General features: G+C 38.4%; 1 protein-coding gene across 1 annotated transcript in view; it reads left to right on the forward strand.

The window, feature by feature from the left end:
• Positions 1-2,132: 2,132 nt before the first annotated feature.
• Positions 2,133-25,910, forward strand: part of LOC102440046 (arf-GAP with Rho-GAP domain, ANK repeat and PH domain-containing protein 2) — a gene marked incomplete at its 5' end in the record, with an annotated part of 66,851 nt that continues 43,073 nt past the window's right edge. The window contains 7 exons of the mRNA XM_006105391.2: positions 2,133-2,277; positions 4,063-4,165; positions 4,835-5,033; positions 5,239-5,302; positions 15,768-15,931; positions 20,138-20,350; positions 23,701-23,806. Coding sequence (XP_006105453.1) covers positions 2,133-2,277; positions 4,063-4,165; positions 4,835-5,033; positions 5,239-5,302; positions 15,768-15,931; positions 20,138-20,350; positions 23,701-23,806 — 994 coding nt within the window. The remainder of the gene's footprint in view (positions 2,278-4,062; positions 4,166-4,834; positions 5,034-5,238; positions 5,303-15,767; positions 15,932-20,137; positions 20,351-23,700; positions 23,807-25,910) is intronic.

Consider the following 25,910-nt stretch of genomic DNA (forward strand, 5'->3'; position numbering starts at 1 on the left):
TTGATAAATTCTTTAACTTTTGTTTTTCTTATATTTTAGAAATCTACAATAAATACTCATTTAAACATAATGGCCTTTTGTGACTTCCATGTAAGTGTGCAGAGTTATATATACTCTGTGACTCAGAGTTTGAGGCCCCGGAACAGTATATCAGGAATTGATTGGGTCTTGGTTAGCTTCTTTCCCAGGACCCATAAAGAAATTCTTGGTGCTGTCTTCTGCCGGTTTTCTTCTGTTGGTTATGATTCAGCTTTTCATTTGGCTGTCAGTTTCTCAGAATTCAGTGATCCTACAGCTCTCAGGGGTCTACCTTGGGAGTGTTTCTCCTTGTGCCGGTGTTTGAGGCTAAACACTCTTATTTTTCTTTTTTGTCCTACTTCTCAAAACTACCCCACCTATGATATAGGAAATTTAATGAATGGCAATACATATTTCTTTAACTTTTAATTTTTAATTATTGTAACATAATTTCAGACCGACAGAAAAGTTGCAAGTATAGTACAAAGAATTCCCATATAGCTTTCAGCAGACATCCCAAATATTAGCATTTTACCTGTTACTCATGGGTATACATATCCTCAGAATTACTTGATGCCCCTTTAGTCCTAGGTACCTCAGTCTGTATTTCTTCAAAATAAGGGCATCCCTCTGAAATATCCACAGTACGACGATCAAAATTAGGAAATGTTTGGATCTACAGACAGATCCTCTTTATTACCTCATTATTATGAGGACCAACTGACATTTTTTCAGCCCTTATTTTATTAGATCTCTTTGCTTATTTATTAGCAGAAATCATTCCTTTTCTAAATACTCTACCCCTTTTCTCTCTTACACACTGTCTCTTCTCATTGGCTTCATTGCTTTCATGGACCCCTCTACATCTGTTACTATATATATAATTATTATTTTTAATTAAAGTATAGTTGACAACGCTTTACAATTTTAATTTCCCTAAGATTGTCTCCTTGGTTACTTATGTTTTCAAATACTACCTACATTCTATAGACTTTCTAGTTATCAAGATCTTTGTTTGCTCCAAGATGCAAATCCATAGGGTAATCACCTAATATATATCTCTACTTGGATTTCCAAGATATCTCTAATTCAGTGCTCTAAAAGGAAATTTATATTACATGCGCTAAAACTCTATATTTTCTTTTAAGTAAAGGTAGATATCACTGTCTGTTTTGTAATCAAAGCTAAAAATAATGTCACCATTAATTAGTTCCCCCTCATGCATCCAATCAATATATGTTTGTGTCCTTAGAACACAATGCATGTACTCATTTCTCTCTCCCTCCTCCCCTTCTCTCTTTCTCTTTCTCTTCTCCCTACTACACTCCCACTGGCCCGCTTTGGGCTGTTTTCATCTTGCAGATAGACTTCTGTCAACACTATCCTAACTAGTTTCCTGCCTCTGGCCTCACCTTCTCAAATTCATTTTCACAGTGAGCAGAGTGTGCAAGACTCAAATCTGATGATAATCCTCTGCTGAAACATTTTAATGGCTCACCACCAACTACAAATCAAAACTCAGCAGACTTCTGAAAAGTAGTATTTTGAGCTTTGTGGGCCAGGTAGTCTGTGCCAGGACTCAAATCTGCCCCTGTAGCGCGAGAGCAGCCACAGATAGTCTGTAAATGAGTGGGTCTGGCTGCATTTCAGTGACACTTTCTTACAGAAACAAGTGATGGCTTGGATTTGGCCTTTTGGCCTCCGGGTCATAGTGGTGAATTTAAGTTTCTAATTAAGGCATTAAGGGAACTCCATGCTCAGACCCCTTCTTCCTTTGCACACCTGAGGTCAGCCATAGTCTTACTTTTCAAGTCTATATGGACCTCTGTCTTTGCTGTTTCAGTGTTTTTTGCAGCTGTCCTTTTTGGTTCTGCCTGATTCACTGGTCATCAATGTCATAGCTATTTTTGTCTTGTATAGCCCTTGCTCCTAGATTATTAATATTTTGAGAGCAGAGTATGACAACTTTTTATGCCATGAACCAAGAGCATGCTCTTTACACAAAATAGAAAATTAGCAGATTTATTTGAATCCACTCATTATTTAAACCGTGTATTTTTTAAAAAATTAGAATATGATGCAGTTCAATTGTTTGTTTTGTTTTAAATTCTTAGAGACAAATAAAAAGTGGTGTGTTTTGGAAGGAGGCTTCCTGAGTTACTATGAAAATGACAAGTCTACCACTCCCAATGGCACCATTAACATCAGTGATGTCATCTGCCTGGCTGTGCACAAAGAGGACTTCTATATAAACACCGGGTAGGTCTGTCACTGCACGGGCAGGAGGTGGAAGCATGTCTGGTATCTGTCATACAGGTAATAAGTGTTCTAAGGACATTGTGCTCTAAGGACATTTGTTATTTCGGTTCTTCCATTGCTTATTGTGGAAGGGTTAAGTGGATTCTTGAAGCCGACTCATTTTGCAGCTTCTGAAAGTTCCTTAGGGAATTCACTAAAAAGAGAAAATTAAAATATTGCATTAGGTAATATGAAAGGCTGACATGTTTGCATCTAATCTTAAGTAAATTTATAGTAATTCCTTCATGACATATAGTCCTATAATTTTTATGACATACTCATTATTTAAAGTAGTGGACTAAGGGCAAAATTTATGCATCAGTTTAAGGCACCATGGTTCGAATAGATGACACAGGAAAGTATCTGTTGATGATTTATTCATATTAATATCAGCAAAATACTAATTATATATAGTAACATATGGAAGTGCTAAATTTCTTAAAGATCTGCTTTGACATTTTAATTGTCTCAGAAAGGTTGCAATTCTAAGAAGTAAGCATTATTTAATATATCGTCTCACGGATTAGTTAAACAGAAATTTCCATGAGGACTTTTAGAAACAGCATCAAAGATCTTTGTTGTGGAAGTTACTCATCACATTTTGTGATGAAATTAATGAGAAAATACAAAAAACAAATCTGCAAAAGTTAACTATAAAGGAGCATAGTATTTAATGAAAATTCTGTATAAAAAAAAAGAGATTTGCAAAGCTTTTTCCATTATATGATATTACATGAAACATTAAGTAATGATCAATATATTCTAGTTGAGGTGACTGTTGTTTTCTAATAAATCTAGTTTGATTTTTTATGCAAACAAATTTGATTATTAGTTGATTTGTTTTTATTTTAATTTAACAGAGCTTTTATCCTAAGTGAATTATCAGTTTACTGCGTCTTATTGTGGAATGTTAAAATAAGTGCATTCAGTGCATTAAGATACTTAATTAGTAAATAAAATATAATTTAAAATAACATGAGTTTATGTCAGCATATAGTTATTTAAAAATAAAACATTCTTGGTAGAATGATATTGATACAAATAGATGTTCAGGAGAAAGCAGCCAGATTCTGAATTGCTGTAAGTAGCATATTACAGAGTTTAAACTCAGTAATGTAGGCTCTGAGGGTTAAGCAGTTTTGGGAGAAAGCTGGCTACAGTGGTAAGGAAGAGTTTAGAGGAAGAGGGATCCTAATTACCGAGAGTTTAACTAGAGGAAGAGATGATTAAAAAAGTGGGTTGAGAGATATTACGATTGATCTGATAAGATTAAACGTCTGATTAACCAGATGAAAAACTGACGGTAAAGGGAAGAATAAATTAAACGAGATGGTTTTGAGCTTATTGATGAGGTAAATTGGAACATGAAGGATATATAACAGGCTTTGGGTAAAAAGGAGGAAAAAGGAAGATAACTATATGATATAGGGTATTTTGAGGTCTTTAGGTAATAGCATACACGCTTAGCATGTTCCATGAAATAGTTTAAGTTGTGGATGAGAAACCACGGGAAGAATTCAGGATAAAGGGATGTTACTCTGATTTTATCTATAGGAAGGAGCTGACATTCACATTTACTCATTTGAATAAAATACATACCATCAGCAGAAAACTGTGAGAGATTGATTTCACAGCATTATCCAGTTTTCAGAATGCATTTAATGAAAAAAACTTGACATTCATGTGATTTGTTTTCATAAGAGCCAAGCATAACTGGCAGTATCGTTTTATTCGTGTGTGCCATAGGCCCATCTTCACCTTTGAGATCTATTTGCCCTCAGAACGTGCATTTTTATTCGGAGCTGAAACATTTCAAGCCCAAAGAAGATGGACAGAGGCAATAGCTAAGGTATTTAAAGATTGCATTATTCCCCTAAACCCAGAGAAGTTTCTCAACTTGGGGACTATGGTTGAGCTTTAGAGGTCCACGAAAATTTATACAAGATTCTGGGAAGAATGTCCATACTTCATTAGGTTTTCAAAGGTTATAATCAAAGAGGTTAAGGGCTACCTTCCTAGAGCCCTAAGCAGAGAAGAAATTAATATCGGACCCCGGGGAAATTATTCTTCAAATAAAGGTCATGTTTTGATGATTAAGATTTTTTTTCATCATTGTAAAGTCGTTTCTGTGAATGCCTTTTTATGAGTAGTTATCTTACTCATGGTATACACAAAGGGGAAATGGCAGATTCAGTAAAAGATGCAAATGAAGACAGTGAAGGCTGACATTTTGGAAAGTAGCACACATCAACAGAGAGAATGTCTTTCTCTTTCAATTCTATATTTATGGAGAAAAATGGTTTAAGATGTTGCCGCTTGAAACTGTGTTAATAGCTGTTCACTTTTAAGATTGAGAGCAAGTTAAAAAAGTTCTGAAAAATTCTGAAATTTAGGTTACTTTTAAATCTTTAAGATAGAAAATCAAAAATAATTTTCCTACCTTTCCTCATATCTGCAGGTAAGGAAGGGATTTCCTATATTCACTCTCTTTCTTACTTTTCTGTATTTGTTTTAACAGCAATTTGTTCCCTTTTTTGCTGAAAACTTAACACAAGCTAATTATGATTTGATTGGTCAACTCTACTACAAAGACTGCCATGCCCTGGATCAGTGGAAAAAAGGCTGGTTTGCTATGGACAAGTCTAGTTTGTGTTTTTGCCTTCAAACGCAGGAAGTTCAGGAAGATAGAATGAACTTAAGAAGACTGCAAGAGCTAAGTAAGATTTTTTTGTCCCCATCTTATATTTTGGACACAATTTTTATTGCATATGTTAATAGCATCTTTTACATAAAATTATATGAGGACTCACTCCAAAATATATGACTAAGGAGTATTAATAATTGTGTCTTTATGTGTATTTAGTGGGTATTTAGTAAAACGTTCTTAAGAAATGTGTTGATGTTTTTCTCTTCTCCCTCTAGCTATCAGCACAATGGTTCAAAATGGGGAAAAAGTGGATATTTTGCTCTTGGTAGAGAAAGGGAGGTAAGTGCGTTTTTGTTTTTGTCTTTGACTCTTTAATAACTAGGGAGTGGGATATTCTGTTTATCTCCTTGGGGGAGAATCCATGATTTTATAGCCTGCTAGACAGTTTATGAATTGTGTGTGTGTGTCTATATATATATATTTATATACTCTTCAGTAGAAAGAGTATATGAGTGAAGCTTACATATTTTTTGTAATTGCTATGAGAAACTCAGTAACACTAGTTATTATAATTTTCTGTAGACCTAGATGCCTTTGGGACATTCACACTTAAGCATTTGGAAGCACTTTGGTAGTTGTAAATATATTTTCAGTTTAGATATGTGAGGAATAAATAATATCCTGAAGTATTTTTGCATGTGATTCATGCATAGCTAATTTATTCACTTTTTTTCAATAAATACAAATCATCTACTGTGCATCAGGTAACTGTTGAGGATATGGTGATGAATAAAATAGACATGGTCCCTGCCTTCATGAAGCATGCACACTAATGTGGGGAACAGAAGAGAAGCAGAAAAGAAAATTACATTTTATTGTGTCCATAAATTTTAACTGGCTTAAAGCAAACTGAAGTAAAGAGAGCGGCTGATGGAGAGTGTTCTGTTTTAGGTAGGGGTAAGGGTAGGCATCTTCTGCATAAAGTGAAGAAGCAAACCATGCAGCAGTCTTCATAATGTTCCAGGCATCAGGTCAAGGCTATTCTGAAGACCCTAGTGCATTGTGCTTGGCATTTTCAAGGTCCACAAGGAAGCTACTGGGGAGATCTGAATGAACAGGAGAGTGGGAAGTAATGATTTCAGAGATACTCCTGGGCCAGATTCTGTAGGGCCTTACAGGTCATTATATGTAACGTGATGGAGCCTTGGTGAATGCATATCATTTTGGAGGCAGGGCAGTTGTCAGGAGGAGTAGCTATCCTGGAATATTAAGCTGGTTTACCCAGGGAGTGAATCCAGAAACCAAGAGAGAGTCACAAAAACTAGAAAGAGCATTTCAAGAAGGAAGGAAGAGTCAGAAGCGTCCGGTGCTGCCTGATGAGGACAGATACTCCCTGAGTAAGTGGTGCGGACTGCACCTGCTGACTTTGAGAAGCGCAGAGGTGAGAGAGCAGAAACCGGGTTAGGTGCAGGCTAGGAACCGAGTACACAGAAACAGTTAGTGAGGTTAGTTTGTCAAGGAAACTGGAGCTTAGTAGGATTATCGAAGTAGAAGGGATTTGACCTAGAAAGGGAATGTGTGTGCCCTTTGTTTTTAGATGGCTTGGAATTGTCCAGCTTTAAATTTGGATGGGAAAGAGACACAAAGGAGTCAACAATTTAGAATTCAAGCATGAAGGCTTATAAAAATTTTAATTCAGGAAGGTTCAGGTTTATTCAGTAGTGTGCCATGTTTTGTTATGGGATTACATATACATTTGTTAGCCACCTAAGAACATAGAGGTTTTGGGGTTTTTTTCCCAAATTGTAGTCCCAACAAGTTAAATCAACTTTTCACCAGAAAAACCCACCAGATTTTGTATATTGAGTTTTGAGTGATGATGGTTTTCAATTTTAAAAGTAAGAAAAGGGCCCAGATAGTACAGACTTTGGTCATAACCCAAAATTTCAAAATAGTTTGTGATTCAAATATTTGTCTGAAGATAAATGATTTCTAATATGGTGACCTTCGTCTCAAATTCCAGTGGATCCTCTCTCACATGGCCATAAGAGAATTTTTTTTTTGTCTCGACCAATCTTTGAAACCATAGAGATAAGACTGATGTTTAATAATTATAGTTTCAGAAATACAGCTTATTCTATGTTGGTTAAAGTTTTATGATCCTTTTCTTAAAAAAAAAAGAGAGAGATGAAAGGTATAAGAGAGGACAAGAGAATAATTATAACAGAAGGAGAACAGGAATTGATGAGTGGTTTTGATGTGGGTAGCTTTCTAGATTTGGTGGTAGGATGTTGAGAGAGACACCAGTCTGATGGTGTTCAGTTCCTGTAAACTAGGAGGTAAGGTGACTCCTGAGCTTTTGGCCTGGGTGACTTTACGAATGGTTGTGTCATTAGCCAGATAGGGAATATATACTTCTCTCCCTCCACTCAAACAAGCCCATTAATTATAGGCGTGATTGCTTAAGAGCTGTTTTAATGTCATGTCCAAATAAGAGGATTTCATGGCAGTGCCCTCTCTCTCATCTCTCTTGTGATCTATTAGCCCTTGGGAAATAACGCGTGTTAAAGTAGATTGTGTTAGACTTGTCAATGACAGATAAAATTGTGGCTTTAGGAAATAAAACAACTTCCAATTACTCATGTTGATGACATATAGAGATAGTGAATAATTGAAAGAGCGAGAAACCAACCAGCTGTAAGTTTTAAACTTTTTTTTTTTTGCTAGTAACTGCTAGAACCGGAATAGGAAATCATAAGTAAATTTAATGAATTAATTTCACATTTTCCCCTTGTCCTTGTCTACCTTTGATTAAAGTGATAAAATATATTAATGTTCCTTAAAGGCAAGGAGGAGAAAGAACCCTCTGAACTGGAACAGTTCATAAATTGATAATCATGCACTGAATAGAGTCACTATTTAGATATATATTGTAATCTTCACGGTCATTTTCTCTATATGCAGAGCATGAATGCCTTTAGACAGAAAAATACTGCAATAATATTTTCCACATACAGAGCATTTTTGCTCTAAAAAGCTCTAAACAGAAGGTGTTCCAGATGGCGTCGCTTTAATGGGAATTCTTTGTATACTTTAAACATTATTATTTTGGAAAAATAAAGCTTTCTTGATTACACTTAGGGGTTTCTGGCATGCTCTTTGATGCTGTTACCAGGACTGGGTCCTGTGCTTCTCTGTTACGCCTCAATCAGAATTGCTGTATGAAAAAAAAAAATCATGTTTCTGAATATCTATTGTTTTTCAGTGACTGTTCTAGATCACAAGGTCAGAAGGCATTTTCCTGGACAGTAGGTTATATATTCACTTTAAGTTCAGTATTTAGTAGATTACAACATCCTTTTCTTAAAATTTAAAAATTATTTCTGCACTTTAGTCCATACTTCTGCATATCCCTTTCTGATAAATAAGCTCCTATGTTCACCATCTTCACATTTCATAACTGTATAACCATTTGTCAAACACACCTATAATTAAGCTTTTACTGAAAGGTTGTTGGTTGCAATAAATACAGTAAACATGAATGAGTAACTCATCTGTGTTGTCAGAAATAGAAAAGACGGGTGTGTTTTCACTTCGGTTTGCTGTTTTTTTAATCCTCACCTGAGGTTATTTTTTTCATTGCTTTTCAAAGAGAATGAAAGGGAGGTGGGAGAGAGGGAGAGAGAGAAACATCCCTTTGAGAGAGACACATGGACTGGTTGCCTCCCGCATACATGGGGGGTGGGAGGGTGGCAGGTGCTGGTAGCAAACTGCAACCCAGGTACATGCCCTTGACTGGGAAGTGAGACACTCTAACCATTGAGCACACCGACCAGGGTGTGTGTGTGTGTGTGTGTGTGTGTGTGTGTGTGTGTGTGTGTTTTAAGATTCCTTGGTTGACCTATAGTAGAGCATAAAGCACTTAATGGTTCCAAAGCCTGACTGCATTCACTTTTATTTGCAAATTCCAGACATAAAGTATTACTTGGGGAAAACACATTATATCTATATGTTCCGAATTATGAAACAGACTACTTTTCTCAATTCAGGAGATTAACAACCTAAGTTTAAGGCTCTTATTTCACATCAACTTACTCCATGTGATATTTTTCCCTCCTTGAGTTGTGTTTTCTGGAAGCTATGTTAGCAATACTCCAGAGGGTGAATTATCCTAAAGTGGTTTCTAAATTGTGCATGTAATTGCAAATTAAACAGTAGCCGATTGCCCACAATATCAGCTTGACTGCTTTTATAACTTTCTGATGATTTAATTCAAAGAGATGCTTTAATTTGAATGTTGCCAAGGTAAACAAGAGATTCTCTTTTCTTACCACCCCCCACAGGTTTTGCAAAAAGGAATAGTGTTCAAATTTACATTATGAAGTGATTTTCTTTTTGTTTTGTTAAAGGGAATACAGGACTAACAAAAGGTGGATTTTAAAGTATATATTTGCTTGAAAATTTATTTCAATCAATTCAAAGCCCCTTCTATATACTAAAATGTAAGCATACAAATATGAGATACATGAAAAACAAAAGGATGAGCCGTCTCGGCTCCATGCTCATCTGCATATTTTCCGGGTGAAATTCCAGAAGGCAGCTCCCATGGGTGTGCTGTGGGTTGAACAATCCCAGAGCATAGGCAGTGTTGGGGTATGTGTAGAGATCCCTTCCATCCATGCTAGACAGCCCTCATTAAACACAGAGAGCATTAGTAAAGACCCCAGAAAAGTAATTCTATAGTGTAAAGGCCAAGCCAGCCTCGTAGTAAAGGCTGCTCTATTTCTACCCGACTAAGCTTTAGACCTCTGAAGGATCAGCTGCTCTACAAGTAATGCAGTGCCCAGGGTCAAACAGGCACAGGATGTTCTCACAGGTATCAACATCTCTAAAGGAAGACAACACAATCCTGACACTCCAGTTAACATTCCTAATGTCTGGCATATCATTAAAATTACTAGCAATGTGAAAAAGCTGCAAATCAGTTGGTAGGAATTGACCCAGAAATGAGAAAGGTAATGGAATTAGCAAATACTCTAAGCAGTGATTTTTACATATTATATATTACAAATATTTTCAAAGACGTAAAGGAAAATATAAACAGTAGCAAGAAACAATATGGGTAACTAAAAAATGAACAAATGGAATTTATAAAGCCAAAGAATAGGGTATCTGAAAAAATTTCACTAGATTGCCTTGACATAAGAGTGGACTCTGTAAGATTAATAAACATGAAGGCATGACAATAGAAATGATCAAATTTAAGCACAGAGACATAAGACTAAAATTACCAGAGCCTCAGTGGCCTGTGGGATAATAACAAGCAGTCTCAGTATAATTGGAATCGGAAAATGAGAGAAGAGAAAGATGGCTAAAAAAATCTTTCCTGAAATGTGACCAAACATTTTCTGAATTTGATGAAAACTCTAAACCCACACGTACTAAAATCATCATATCTCAAGCATGATAAAGCAGACCACATCAAGACACATCGTAATCAAATTCCAGAAAACCCGTGTGAGGGAAAAAAGTCCCAGAGGAAAATACACATTAAACATAGGACAAAAGATGAGACTGTCTTGTTAGAAACAGTGTAAACCAGAAGGTAGTGTAGTGAAATCTTTTCAATTGCTGGCACACAAAAAAGGGAAAGAAAAAGAAAAAGAAAAAGAAAAGAAAACAACACCTCAAAACCAATAGCTGTTAACCTAAAATACTCCATTCAGCAAAAATATCTCTCAGAAATGAAAGGAAAAGAAAGTATTTGTGGACCAAATAAATGCTGTTATACTAGAAGATTCGGTGCTTTTATTTTTTTTAAATGCTTAGGATATTATCTGTTCAGTCATGTTTGTGGAGTCTGTTATTCGCTTTTTAGAATTTTTTATACAAATTTATTGATTCTGTTATTTGTGAAGACACTTCTGATTCTTAGGCTCAAATACGATAGCCTACACTTTGTGGTTATTATATTGCAATTTTGAGAAGATTGTTTTTATTCGTCCTGGCACTTGGTTTCTGGGTCTTGCTGAACTGATTTGATTTGTTATAGGATATAGGGATGTTTCTCTGTATGACTTTGAAGTGCCCTTTAACATTTTATGCTTGGGCAGTGGCCAATTAGAATGATTCTCTCTATACCAGTACTTAGAATCCTTCAGAATTACTTTTCAGATGCTGAAGATATAAATGAATGTTTCTTTGGAATTCTTATCCGGAAAGGTGGCGTGGTTGTTTTGTGACACTTGGAGTCACAAACTCCACCAGCATTTGTGCTGAAAATACCTTTGATGTTTTGTTCGGTGTGCACAGTGTTTAGAGAAGCACCAGAGAGGAAAGTTGTTGGACTGATGCAGTTAAATGTCAAGCATCCGCTGCGCTAGATGATATATTTAAGGATTCAGTCCTTGGCAGGTTGACTCAGGAGTTGTCATTTGTTCTAACCCTCACTAGTTCACAAGGAGACAGCTCAACCTGTCATCATAGGATTTCTTCTTACTACAAAGGAATTTGACGTTTGGAACATTCACTGTTGATGGCAGAATTACGGCGGTACTGTAGGAGGGCCGTTGCATTTTGGATGTTTCACTGCTTGCTGAAATACTCACCCATTGAAGTAGTACTTTGTTTAAAAGCAAACAGTTTTAAATATTTTATGTTAAATTTAGAGCTTAATCATGAGATTAAAACAAAAAATAAAGGTAAAATTTTCTCTTTACCTAAACTCCTGAATTTAGCAAGATGTTATGTTAGTTAGGTCAAACAGTGTAGGGGCTTGATTTTTCTCAGGAAGATTAGTTGAGTGATACAATTTCACTTAGATAAATATACCGAGCAATAGGATGCTTTCAAGCTAAAGATAATGTAAGGTAAACGAAAAGGCAAAAGCATGTCAGGAATATTAGAGTGGCAGAATTCTTCAAAAAGAAAATTACAAAACCTGGAGGTCAGGTCTGCTATAGTGATGTGGGAAAATAAAAACAATATATAAAGAAAGTGAGAGATGGAGACTGTGGACATTACTAAAGTACCTGTAGTTACTGCCAGTTCAGAAGATGTGGATGTAAGCGTGGTGAAGAGCCAGTAACTTTTGTCTTCTTAGGGGAGCATTTCAAGAAAAGAAACCAAAGGAAAAAAGGCCTTTTATTTTCTGTTTAAATTAAATTCGGGCCCATCTGTTATCAGGGAAGTAAAAGACTACCCTCCCCCTGAAAAAGAACAACAACAACAAACCACAGCAACTCAGAGTTTGTGCAGTTCATGCCTTTCTCTTTGTTTGAATCCAAAGTAGCCCTCTTACAGTTTGAAATGGAGATTAAATCGTTTTACTTTGGTGTAAATATACTTAAATATGTCAGTGAATATACTTAAATAAATCCATTTTTATATCTAGTGTTAGGACTTTAAAACGATTATGTACCTACTAAATGTCAGATGCTCTGCTAATGACGACAGATACTGAAATGCTTTCCTTGGTCGCCTGCGTATGTTTGGATCTAGCAGCTGAAATATTCTTAGACACGGAGCTGGTGGTATAACGCAGGGCAGGGGGGCTCCTCAGGATAAGAGGGGCACCCGTTACCACTAAGCGTTGGAGGGCTACCAGGGAGAGTGTCAAGGAGGATCACCTGGAATAAACCTTGGGGAAGATTTGGAGTGGCCCGCCAGAGAGCAGGAAGTATTTATTATCAAGATAAGGCAGTGTGATTGTTTAGTGTGCCCTGAGTGTAGGGCAATGGCAAAGTTGAAGGGGAATTATGGGCCAGACCACGAAGGCCTTTTCATCTTGAAAATTCCAGAGCTATAGGCGAACAGTGACCAAGAAATGACATCATTAGCTTGGCATTTCAGAAAGATCATTCTGGCAGCCCCAAGGAGCAGGGCCAGGGAGGTGGAGCACCAGGAAAGGAGTTCCGTGCAGAGGGTTGTATCAGCTCAGGAGTAATAAAGACCTGAAATCCGGCCGCATTGGAACAAAGGGGGCAAAGCTAGTATGTCAGGGAACCAGAACCAACAGCGTTTTGTGACTGAATTCATGTGGCAGTGACAGGTGGGGGCGGGGACTAAATCTACAGTTAATCCTAAGTTTCTGGTGGGATAAATGGAGAATTGTAGCACCAGTTTGTCGTGAGGAGGTAGAATGGATTGAGATGCTTGTGGCACATTCTGGTGAAGGTGTCCAAAAATCAATATCACTTAGTATTACGGTTTATTACTTAGTTCTTAATACACATTTACCTAGTGCTGAGGCAGGAGCTATTCCCTTCATTGGGCCAGTGATGAACCTGAGGCCCAAAAAAGATTGATACCTTCTCCCAGGTCACAAAGGAAGTAAGTGCAGAGCTAAAATTTGAGTTCTAGAAGTGATTGGATTCCCTACTCAGCTGTTTTAAGCTTTTAAATATATATATATACTAGAGGCCCGGTGCACAAAAATTTGTGCACTTGGCGGGGGGGGGGGGGGCAGGGGGTCCCCCAGCCCGGCCTGTGCCTTCTCGTAGTCTGGGACCCCTCGGGAGATAATGACCTGCTGGCTTAGGCCTGCGCCCGGGTGGCAGAGGGCAGGCCCAATCCCTAAGTGCAGCCCCTGGTCAGGCTCAGAGCAGGGCCGATTGGGGAGTTGGGGCAGTGCCCCGTCATGCACAGAGCAGGGCGGATCGGGAGGTTGCGATGCCACCCTCAGTCACACTCAGGGTAGGGCCGATTGGGGGGTTGGGGCACCGCCCCTTGTCACATTCAAGGCAGGGTCGATGGGGAGGTTGTGGCGCCACCCCCTGTCACGCACAGAGCAGGGCCGATCAGGGGGTTGGGGCGCTGCCCCCTGTCACTCACAGAGCAGGGCCCATCAGGGGGATTGGGGTTCCGTACCCTGTCACACACAGAGCAGGGTCGATCAGGGGGTTGGGGAGCTCCCCCCGTCACACACAGGGCAGGGCCGATCAGGGCGTTGAGGAGCTCCCCCCTATCACTCACAGAGTAGGGCTGATAGGGGAGTTGGGGCACCGCCCCCTGTCACACAGAGAGCAGGGCAGATCAAGGGGTTGGGGCGCTGCACCCTGTCACACTCAGGGCAGGGCCAATGGGGAGGTTATGGCTCTACCCTGTCTCACACAGAGCAAGGCCCGTGGAAGGGGGTTGGGGTGCCATCCTCTATCACCCACAGAGCAGGGCCGATCAGGGAGTTGGGGCGCCATCACTGTCACACTCAGGGCAGGGCCGATGGAGAGGTTATGGCTCTACCCTGTCACACACAGAGCAGGGCCCATGGGGGGTGGGGAGTTGGGGCCCTGCACCCTGTCACACACAGAGCAGGGCCGATCAGGGGGTTGGTGCGCTGCACCCTGTCAAACACAGAGCTGCAGGGCAATCAGGGGATTGGGGCGCCTTCCCCTGTCAGGAACAGAGCAGGGAGGATAGGGAGGTTGTGGCCCAGCCCCCTGTCACACACAGAGCTGCAGGGCGATCAGGGGATTGGGGAGCTCCCCCCTATCAGGCACAGAGCAGGGCTGATCATGGGGTTGGGGCGCCTTCCCCTGTCACACACACAGCTGCAGGGCTATCAGCGGGTTTGGGCGGCTGGCAGGTGACTAAAAGCTCCCAACCACTCCTTGTTTTCTTTTTTTTTTTTTTTTTATTCTGGGCCAGCTTTAGCTCTGAGGCCTTGCTGCTGAAAACATCAATACAATGTTGCGGTCCGGGGCTGACTGACAGCCGGTTTCTGGGGTTTTGTTTAGCTTCTTATTTGCAACATAGTACATAGTTTCTTAGAGTTTCAGCTCAGAGGCCTGCAAGTTAGGCGGGGAATGTTGGAGTCTGCAGTCCCTGGAGCAAGCAAGCCTCATGTTCGCTTCCAGCTGCCTGGCTGCCGGCCGCCATCTTGGCTGACAGTTAATTTGCATAAGGATATGCTGATTAGCCAATTGGAAGGGTAGCGGTCGTACGCTAATTACCATGTTTCTCTTTTATTAGTGTAGATATATATATTGATTTCAAAGAGGGAGAGGGAGAGAGAGATAGAAACATCAATGATGAGAAAGAATCATGGGTTGGCTGCCTCCTACACGCCCTCTACTGGGGATCAAGCCCACAACACCAGCATGTGCCGTGACTGGGAATCAAACCCTGACCTCCTGGTTCATACGTCAACGCTCAACCACTGAGCAACACCAGCCGGGCTGTTTTAAGCTTTTGCTTTTTTGATTACCTAGAGATCTGGTTTGTAAGACAAAATTATAGCCTGGAGATAGGGACTTGGGAGTTAACCAGTTTACATACGGGGTTTGAAACCACTGTCCCAGGAGAGGCCTTGGAGTTCATGTGAGTTCACCGAGGTTACAGCTTCATTCTCAAAAGGAGTAGGTGGGCTTGGAAAAGAAACTGACCAAAAAGATAGGAGGAACAGCCAGAAAGAATTGTGCTACAAAGCCAAATTGGGTGGAGTTTTTTTCCCCTCTCTCTTTTGTTTTTATAAAGAAATGAAATCATAAACAGTTCTAAAATCTTGAAAAATACAGCCACCTATATCCAATAGAAGTCACTGGTGATGCCTACCAGAACAGTTTCAGTTCATTTATTCAGAAAGAGAATGACAGGGGCTGGGGAATGAAAGGAGGTGAGATCACAGATCCAGAGAACTGCCTCCCCTCTGTGCAGGAAAAAGAGGCATTTGGGGTGAGAGATGGAGGGTTTTTCTTCTCATGGGTGAGACAAGATCACCTGTATATGGATTTAAAGGATCATCTGTCTAGACGTAAGAATTTTTTTAAGCAAAACTATAATGTGAAATGCTCTTTAAACTTCACAGAACATTGTACATCCACGGACACACCAAGTTGGATTTCACAGTCTGGCATGCTGCAATTGAGAAAGCAGCAGGTACAGATGGAAATGCTTTGCAGGATCAGCAGCTCAGCCAAAACGATGTTCCCATCATCGTGAACAGCTGTATAGCATTTGTTACGCAGTATGGTACGTATCACCGAGTTTTCATTCAACCCCCAGACTCATGGTATCACTCTTACAGTTTTTAAATGGTACCCATTGGACTGAATGAGAGCCTTTTATATGTGTTAAGTATATCAGTGAAAATATAAATGTAGTCCCTGTTCAGTTAAATGCCATTCCTTTGCCCAGTAAAACGCATTCAAATGATATAACGTACTTTAACTATTTTCTGCTTCCTTTACGTGCATAAACATTTAAATAACATATTGAAAGAATATATGTTGTGAAATGTATATTAAAAATAGGTTAAAGACTGTTTTCCAGATGTTACAAGCCCACGGTGAAACCTAGGGGAATGCAGTGTGCTGCCTCGGCATGTTTTTAGAAGTGGTGAATGCTGGGACAGTATGGGAAAGAATTTTTTAGCAGGCATACAAGTGTGTATGTATTTATTTTAGTTACCGTACTATTGGTCACATGGATATTGATTGTAACAGTTTTGACTTAATTATAACATTTTCTTTGAATAGTGTACAAGTAAAAAAAAAAAAAACCCAAACAGCTCGATACCTACATGGTTCAATTTTATTGATGTGCTAAGGTAGTATTTTAGATATGCCCGAAGAATATAAGTATACCTTTATTCTTCATGTTCAATTTCAAATTACTATGTATTCTTCAAAGTCCTTCTTTCTGTTACATATTTCCTTAATACTGTAGAAGATAGAAAAGTCTTAACTACTTTTTTAATATAAAAATATTTCTACTTTTAATTTGCAGATAAATGCCATTGAGTTACATTGTAAAGGTAGAAAAGGGTAAAATGATTGATCTGGTATTTCGGAAGGTGTAGTAACTTTATTTGTTCTCCTAAAATTAGAAATGCGTTTGGGAGTTTTTAATTTGAAAGAGATTATCTCAGTGAGAGAGCTGCAGTGAAACACAGTGTTACTGGTTCCTTACTTCTTTGGGTGTCTGTTGTGTGCCAGCCGCTGACCTTGGTCCTAGAAATGCCACCATAGGAGTAGGAAGTTAAAGACAAATCCATGAATCATGTGTTTCTGCATGAGAACTGACAATAAATTGATTGATATGTACCAAAATACCAGAAATAACAAAAAGAAGAAAAGAATTTCTGAAAATTTGTAACGTGTATATTAATCTACTTTCTTCTAAGAAGAGCACTATCTTACGTGTTTTTACTCATTTCATATGTAATCCAAGAACAGTTATCATTAATATTCAGATTTGTTGTGTGTTTAAATTATATGTCTAATGTGACTATGTATTTAATCACTTTATGTGGGCATTACTGTGAAGTTTCTTCCCATGGTAATATGTGTATGTATCTTACCAGCTGTAATCATCTGTTTAGTTGGAAATGGGGGAGAAAGGCGGTCATCATCTTCATTTTATTCGTTATTCCGTATTAGTGCACTTGCATTCTGCAGGTGTGAATGAATTGCACACATTATGTTTTGTCATGAGCGTAACCTCACTGGGAATTTTTACATCGTGTTAGTTTCATAATGGCACAGAGTCTCTCGTAAGCTGACAAATGATTAAAATAACTCGACTACCTCCAGTGAATACAATTTCATGTTTCTCTAGGGAAATCAGAAGCTACTTTGTGATGTTTGTTTGAGTTTAAAATCATTAAGCATTAGATTGTTTTCAACTAAATTTCATACATTATGTCTACTTTGTAACACTAACACAAGGTACATTAACTTGCATATTACAGTAATAGAACCAGCGAAAGACTCTATTTTTTTAATGTTTTTAATGAGCAGAACATGGGGAAAACCCCAATCTTATTAGAAAATGTCCAGTGATTTTAGGCTGTAGGTGGTCAGCCCAGAGCCTTTTAAGTCACACTTATTTTGAACTTTCTGACTTTTGGGTTAAAATTTAAAGGCCACTTTGTGTGTGTGTGTGTGTGTGTGTGTGTGTGTGTGTGTGTGTGTTCATTGTGTCAATATTTGAACTTGAAAGAGTTCACAGTATAACTTTTAGAATTTTAATTTTTTTAAATGAGTTGCAATAGTTAGTTCTTGGGGGAAATTAATTTATGTAATTCACATTCAGTTAACTTATTTGATTACCAGCTATTAGAAATTCACTTAACTAGGAACACAGTATCTCAGAAACATAGTCATTATTGTTTTTTTGTAGAATTTGCTTATTCTTGCATTAAGGGGTTACTTATTGAATACCTGCTGAGTTCTTCTAGGCACTAGGTAACTACTTTCTACAGAGAATAAACAGGACTCTTGCCATCTAGGACTTTACAGATGTGTGGATCAAAGACAAACAAGTGGGCAGTTACATCCCAAGTGTACAAACTTCTGTGGCAGAGTGGCTCTGGGGTTGGTACAGGAGTAAATCGCACCCAGAGTAGGGGGGGGGGTCATGGAGGGCTGCATGGGTGAGGCGGTGCCTACCCTAGGTCTTAAGAGAAAATAGGAGCTTATTAGAAGGTAGAGGAGGAAACAGTGTGTACCCATGTGTGGAGTCATGAGGGGCATTGTCTGTTCAGGGAACTCTGTGTAGTTAACTGTGCCCAGAACTTGGTGTGAGAAGAGGGGAAAGATAAAAGAGGCAGGAGGGTAAGGAAAATTCCCATAGGGACTTATATGTTGTAATTAAATCCTCACACTTGCCTTGTAGGCTGTGAGAGGGCATTATGCAGATTTTTAGTCATTTGGTGACACTGGTGGACCTGCATCTTAGATCATACTGGCATTGTGGAGACAGATGAGCTGCACAAGAATACGGGCAGGGAGTTGTAAAAATCTAGTAAGGAACTGAGTGGACAGAATAGCAGCCTGGAGGATGGGAAGAAAGGAGGTCATAATGAAAAATCTATGTGACATAGTTGTTCATTTGTTTTTGGTTTTCTAAATCTGGAATGTGAGAAAGAAAGGTTCTGAGTTGGAAAGGATTGGGGAGAAGGCGATGCCATATATCAAGATAGAGGAACAAATAAAGAACAGGTAGAGATTGGGAGGTGAAGTAGTGAATGGAGCTGGGAAATTAATTTCTTTATTTTGATTGGTCCATATGTGTAAGTATGGTATGTGTGTGTATGTGAGTGTGTGTTGCATGTATATGGTATATGTTTCTTGAAATGTATTTGTGTGTGTTTGAGTCTTAGAAATTAAAACCTGGGTGAAAAAGTATATGTAAGTGGTTAAAGTAATGAGGTTAGGTGGGTTTACCCAGATAATTCTGTGGGGAGTGGGGAGTGAAGAGCATTGAGTTTGGATTCCCGGAATCACCAGTAAATACTAGAGCAGAAACAAATGGAAGGGTGGAAGAGTAGCCATAGAGGAAGAGCTGGGGAATATGGTATCATTAATCCATGAAGGCCATGAGATTAACATAATTCTAATGCAATTCATTTGGAGTGTCAAATGCTGCAGGGGATTCTCATTAGATAAAAACCAAATAGCATCTAGAAAATAGGTTGTCATTGATATACTTGATGAAGTTTGTCCTAATAGAGTGGGAATTGGGCCTTTGATGAATCAATAATTTTGTAAAAATGAAGACCAAACTCTTTATCTAGAACAGCAGTTCTCAACCTGTGGGTCGCGACCCCTTTGGGGGTCGAATGACCCTTTCACAGGAGTCGCCTAAGACCATCGGAAAACACATATATAATTACATATTGTTTTGTGATTAATCACTATGCTTTGATTATGTTCAATTTGTAACAATGAAATTGGGGGTCACCACAACATGAGGAACTGTATTAAAGGGTCGCGGCATTAGGAAGGTTGAGAACCACTGATCTAGAAGAAGGTTAAGGTGGGAACAGGCAGACATTAATATGCAAATTAATGGGCAGAGGATTGAGGAAATTTATAAGGGGGAGCCTCACTTTTGTCAGGGAAAGGGGAGGCAAGTTTGTATCCCAGGGACTAAGCGAAGATAGAGCACTGGCTATAAAAGTACAATTTAAAAAGATACTATGAACAGCTGGGCAAAGGGCTGACCAGAGTCTTGTTAAAAGCCAAGGATGGACTATTTCATCAGGTTTACCCTGTAAATACTAAAATTAGGGGGACAAGCCTTCCCCCCCTCAGACATGTTTATATCAACTCAGGTAACGATTTCTTCTTGCTCATCATCCCAGCACAAACATATGTTCAAATTTTTAAGGTATCAAAGTGGATTTTGATTTTAGACTTTTTTCCATATAATCTTTTTTCCTTTTAAACAAAGGTTTAGGGTGCAAATATATCTATCAAAACAGTGGTGATCCTTTGCACGTAAGTGAACTCCTGGAGAGTTTCAAAAAAGATGCCAGAAGCTTTAAATTGAGGGCTGGAAAGCATCAGCTTCAAGACGTGACGGGCGTGCTGAAAAGGTTTCTGTCCGACATCGACGATGCGCTTCTCACTAAGGAGCTCTATCCATACTGGATCTCTGCTTTAGGTAATACACGTCATGTATATAATCATAAAGGCTTGTCTTTTAGCTGGCTAGCTAGGTTTTTAAACTCTTCTTTGATGATCTGAAGTTTTAATTGGAGGCGAAAATGTACATATGACTCAGAAGAAAAATTGTGTAAATATCAGCAGTTGTTTACATTTACCTAAAAAGAAATTTATACTAATAATTGCTAAGTAATGTTTTATATACTTAGTTTTCTGTGGGTTTCTTAGTTCTTACTCTACTTGAAGTTGGGAAGTGTTATAAGCAAGTCCATGTTTGCTATTAATTTCTCATTAAGGTTAAAATGAAAGTTTCAATACAAGGTTGGTTTTCTAAGATTTTATGGCTCTTGTGGCTTTTCTGTGTCATTTATTCTTCCTCTTTGGAGTACATAATGACAGTTTTTTTACTCTATTATTTTCTCTAGATTCTGTTTAATGAAGTTAAAAAGCTTTGCTACAGTGTAAGAGAACCTGTTTAAGAAATTACTCTAGAAAAGTAGTTCATTAAATGACTAATTGGGCCAAAATGATTTCAGTAAATCTGTATTTAAATCGAGTAATTCAAAACAACTCCTTTTATAGGAACATTATAACAATACTTTCAAATATAGTGTCTTTAATCCCATCTTTCTACTAGAACTAATTTTACATTTTATTTTATCGTCTTTGCCCCACACCTATAACTTATATATAAATCTTCATTTTATTAACAAATCACAAGCATTTTCCATATATTTAATGCTTTCAAAATGATTTTCAATCTTTTTTTCAATTTTTAAGATTTAACATTGAATTATACCACAATTTACTAATATATTTCTTGCACTTTAATCTGTTTTAAAATTTGATAATATATTCCTTTATTAAGGTTTGGGTAATTTTTCTTTGAAAATATTTGTTTATTCTAAAACATAAATATGATATTTGAAGGGATTAATTTTGAAATGATATTACAAAACATTCATAATTTGAAAAATTATCCTAAGAATGACCCTTACTAGTGCCAACAGGAAGAGTAGTATTATTAAAATAAAGCTTTCCAAATTTTACATAATTCAGAAGTCTCTTATTTGCTCCCTAATATTTCTCAAATCAATAGGTTTTTAACTCGAATCACAAGAAGAGTTGATTGTGTAATTCTCTGGGATATAAAATATGGAATTAGATGATACATCTCTGTAAGCCCTGTTAACATGCCATCCTCATTTTTCTTTTAAAAAGATTTTATTCTAATTTATAGCCATGAAATTATTTATAGTATCTGTCTTACAAATACATACAGTGTGTCTTTATTATAAAATTAGTGATCAAAAATCTGTGACAAATATGTTTTTGCTGAAGTTTCAGATTCCCTGACAAAGATGTCTTTGATGTCAGTCTGTCAGGAGGAGGGAGGTGGGAAATGAGAGCGTGTGTCAGAGGAGAAAGTATTCACCTTTCACTTGGATGTGAAGTCTTTGAGAATTGACTTGGAGAAGGCTTTGACTATGGAGTCAAATAGCCTTAAAGTCCTTTTTGTTTAAATCCAGTATAGCTCTGGCCCTGACCTTTCAGAAGGGCCCTGTGCTGGATCTGACCAGGCTCAACCAGACTCTCTGGGTGACCTCGTAGGAGAGCTCTGTTGGGTCCCGTGCAGCCAAGGCCAGGAAATCCTTACAGTGACGTCGCACCTGTTTATATGATCTATGCGTTATTCTTCTAAGAATGCTATTAAATTGTCTGGTGTCTGTGGCTAGTTGGGTAGTTCATTATACTTTCTCTGTGACCTGAATCTATCTTAAGCTTTGCTTTCTACTTTTTAAGCTTTGTTTTGGAAATATTGTTTATTTTCTTTTTATAAGATTTATGAAAATTTACTATACTAGCCTGACTTCTTGTTATAAGTGTAGTAATATGAATTACTTTGTACTGAATAATACAATTACTCCTGCAGTTAAAAACTGGATGACATGAGGGTAAATGTTTGATTATACTAGGGATGATAGTTAATTCTTAATCTAGTAGAATCTCTGAATGTAATTCGGGCGTTTGCCCCTCTTGCTTTTAGAGAGTCATTCACCTACCAGCGCAGGTAAGACGATGTTTACTTTCATAGATCTCTGCAGGCCAACTCGGTACAAAGGAGCTCTTAGGTGAGTTTTGAATAGGAGTGCATTTCAAAAACATGTCATGGGGTATCTTACCTCCCCAAGGATCCTAATGCCCTTTAGTGATGACCATGTACTTTTAAAGATTCATCAATGTGCTGCTGGCTCTCTGTGAATAGAATAGGCAGGGCTAAATGGAAAATGAAGAAGTCTTGTTTCTAAAGGTAGTTGGGAATTGAGCAGGAGTATGTAAGTGCAATCCCCTTGAGTTACGAAGTCAGCATAAGTTATTTATTTGAAGAAAGGTCTTTTATTTCCCCCATGTGAGCTAGTAGGTTAGACCAAACCACCATTACATATCTTCTTGAGACGAGAATTTTGGGGGTTCCTGTGTCTAATTTTTCCAAGTATTTGACTTTCTGGGGTTGGGAGAGCAGAGAGAAATTCGTCCCTGTCCTCTTTTCCACGATTCACCAAGACTGTCCATGCCTTAGGCAGAGGGTCCATCCTGCTCTAAGTCAATATCGTAGTTACCTATTCTTCTCTTGTCTGCTTTCCTTTTCCAACAAGTTGAAAGTACTGGGGCTGCTGGGTAATTCACAGTTCATAGCTCTCGGATGATTTTAGTTTGGGGAAGATTTTTATGATTTCACAAGAGAAAAACAGGACAGAAATGTCATTTTAGCATACAAATAGTGAAATCTTTCCATAGCCAGAGTTAAACTCTTTTGAAAAAATGCATATTTTATTGATATCAGAGAGGGAGGAAGGAAGAGGGAGAGAGAATCATTGACTGGCTGCCTCCTACACATCTCCTACTAGGGATCGAGCCTGCAACCCGGGCAGGTGCCATAACAGGGAATCAAACCATGACCTCCTGGTTCATAGGTTGACGCTCAACCACTGAGCGACACCAGCCCGTCACAGAGTTAAAATACTTTTTGCTTATCTCTTCAATTTTCACTCCACTCTGAGTTATTGAGTATATTTCTATTAGATGAAGTTCAATAGTCCAAAAAGTAGAAGATAAAATACAACCCTGGGTTTTGAAAGTACTATATTTTTAATTAACAAAGTATAAGAAGTATAGCATATAGCCATGGAATGTTTATGTAAGTCCTTTTCCAGAATTATAGAAGTTTGCATATTTTTATTGAAACGTGCTTATATCACTTAGTGAAATGCAATTGTAATATTGTTTTATAATACTGTTAAAAGGCAAATTTATCTTAGGCCTAAAGATTTTTTTTTTAACCTCTAGATACCCAAGATGACAAGGAAAGAATTAAAAAATATGGAGCATTTATAAGTACTCTTTCAGGGGTCAACCGAGCAACATTGGCAGCTATAATTGAACACCTTTACAGGTGGGTGGATTCATGAATTTTCTAATTTATTTTAAACCTGCCACTTGATAAGTCATTATTTCTGAATTTAAAGTACTGTGGTTCACTTTCTACATGTGACTGCAAATCATTCACTCGATCTTAAGAATGGTTTCAAAGTGAAATTCCCACTAACTATCACTTTAGTGTCTCTTTCTGTAATTAAGATGCATTTCAAATAAATAGCACTAGAGAGTTTCTTAAAATGAGTTAGACATTATCATATATAGCATCCTCAAGTGCATAAGCAAGAATTTGAAAACTCATTTAAGAGGGAAGTCGGAGAAGAGAAGGAAGTCCAGGGACCAGGCTTCTTTAGCAGGACTCTGTGTGTGAGTCCTCCTCTCATGGTGGACTCTTCCTAAACTCTTATCTCTTCATCATCAGTTTGCATCTAACCTGCCTCTAATATGTTGGTGTCAGACTGTGGATCAGATGAGGACACTTTAAGAGCCAAACTCATTTTCCATGTCAGGGCATGTAGTCCTCTGCATTTGGGAGGGTAGGAGGAGTATAATGGTAGCTTGAGAAATGACACCTGAAGGAAGAGGATGTTTGAAAATAACCTTTCAGGTTAAAACCAAAGGTTTGTTTTGCTATCAGCGAAAATTAATTACAAAAACCTCACTAAGTATAAATATTGCTTAAGGAATATATTCCTGCATGGACGCAACACTCCCTTGAAGGAATTTCTGTGAAGCTGAATTCTGCTCACAGCACTTCGTTTGGAGTCTGTATTCAGAAATCCTCCACAATTCTTTGTCTCTTCACCCTTTCCAGCTACCGCTTCTCATGCATGTAAACTCTGTTACTGTAAAACTAATTTTCTTACTGGGCCGTATAAATATAGTTCTTAATAGTCCCATTTTGTGCCTGTGAGACATTGGGGCAGATTGTGTTATATTCAAAAATTTTAATAGTGACCAGGTTCCTACAGTTTATTAATGAGTTACATATCATTATTCGTATCATTCTTAATTCAGATTTGAATTTGAGATAATGAATTCCTTCCCATCTTTCCTCTCGCTCTCCTTTTCTTCAACTAACATACATTTTACCTTCTATTGTGTACAAGTCAATGCCTATTCAAAGTCCATGTGAATAGAAATATTTGATAATCTATAATAATAAAAGTGTAATATGCTAATGAGACCGGACATCCTTCCGGATGACTTTCCAGATGAAGCTGCGGCAGCGGGGGGCTGAGGCAGAGGCAGCCACAGTGGCGGCAAGGGCCGAGCCCCTTGCCTGAAGCATCAGGCCTGTAGTAATATATAAATGACAAATAAAATCCTAATCTGCTATTCCCAAACTGAGCACCAAGGAGTCCTGGGACTTCACAGTGACCTCGTGGGGTGCTATAGGGCATTTTATGTTTCCTAAGGAAGCACAGCAACATCAGGACAGATTTTATTACAGAGAATTTTAGCATGAGGCATGGGCTTATAGAGGAGGTGTTGATGCATTCATTGTGTGTTGAGGTCCCGAGATACTTCTGATTTAAAGAGACACGAACTGGGCATGAAATACTAAGACATGAGCGAAGTGTGTTTTCTAGGAAATAGGTGTTCTGGGAGACAAGATGGTTTGTAGTTGTCTGGCAGGAGGTTGTGAAAGGCCCTGTCCATCATGGAAAAACATGTTGGGTTTTATTCCTTGAAGTGATCAGGAGTGACTGATCAAATCTGCTTTAGGATAATAACCCCCACAATGGGATGGGTTGGGAAGAGGTTAGAGTAGAGGCAGAGAAACTAATCAGGAAACAGTTTCCTTGGGCTTCTGCTGAGAAGGCCTGAGTGAGAAGACAGTGAGCAAGTGGAGTAGGGAACACGGGGATGCTAACCTGTGGGAGCTGAGAAATAAAGGAAAATACTATGTTGTACATACTCTTGTCAGAAATGAAGGCAGCTTCAGAAAGTAGAGGGAGATGAAGAGTACCAAAGGAGAGTGCTTTTGCAGAGGGAAGTCTCGAGAAAGGTGGTGATGTCTGATAGTGTCGTCAGAAGTTTGAGGTCGGTTTGGATCGGGTCAGGTTGATCGAGCACTTAATTCCATCTTTTCCCTAGAAAAAAGATCACTTCCCCAT

Source organism: Myotis lucifugus, unplaced genomic scaffold (genome assembly GCF_000147115.1).
Source record: "Myotis lucifugus unplaced genomic scaffold, Myoluc2.0 scaffold_679, whole genome shotgun sequence".
NCBI lineage: Eukaryota > Metazoa > Chordata > Mammalia > Chiroptera > Vespertilionidae > Myotis > Myotis lucifugus.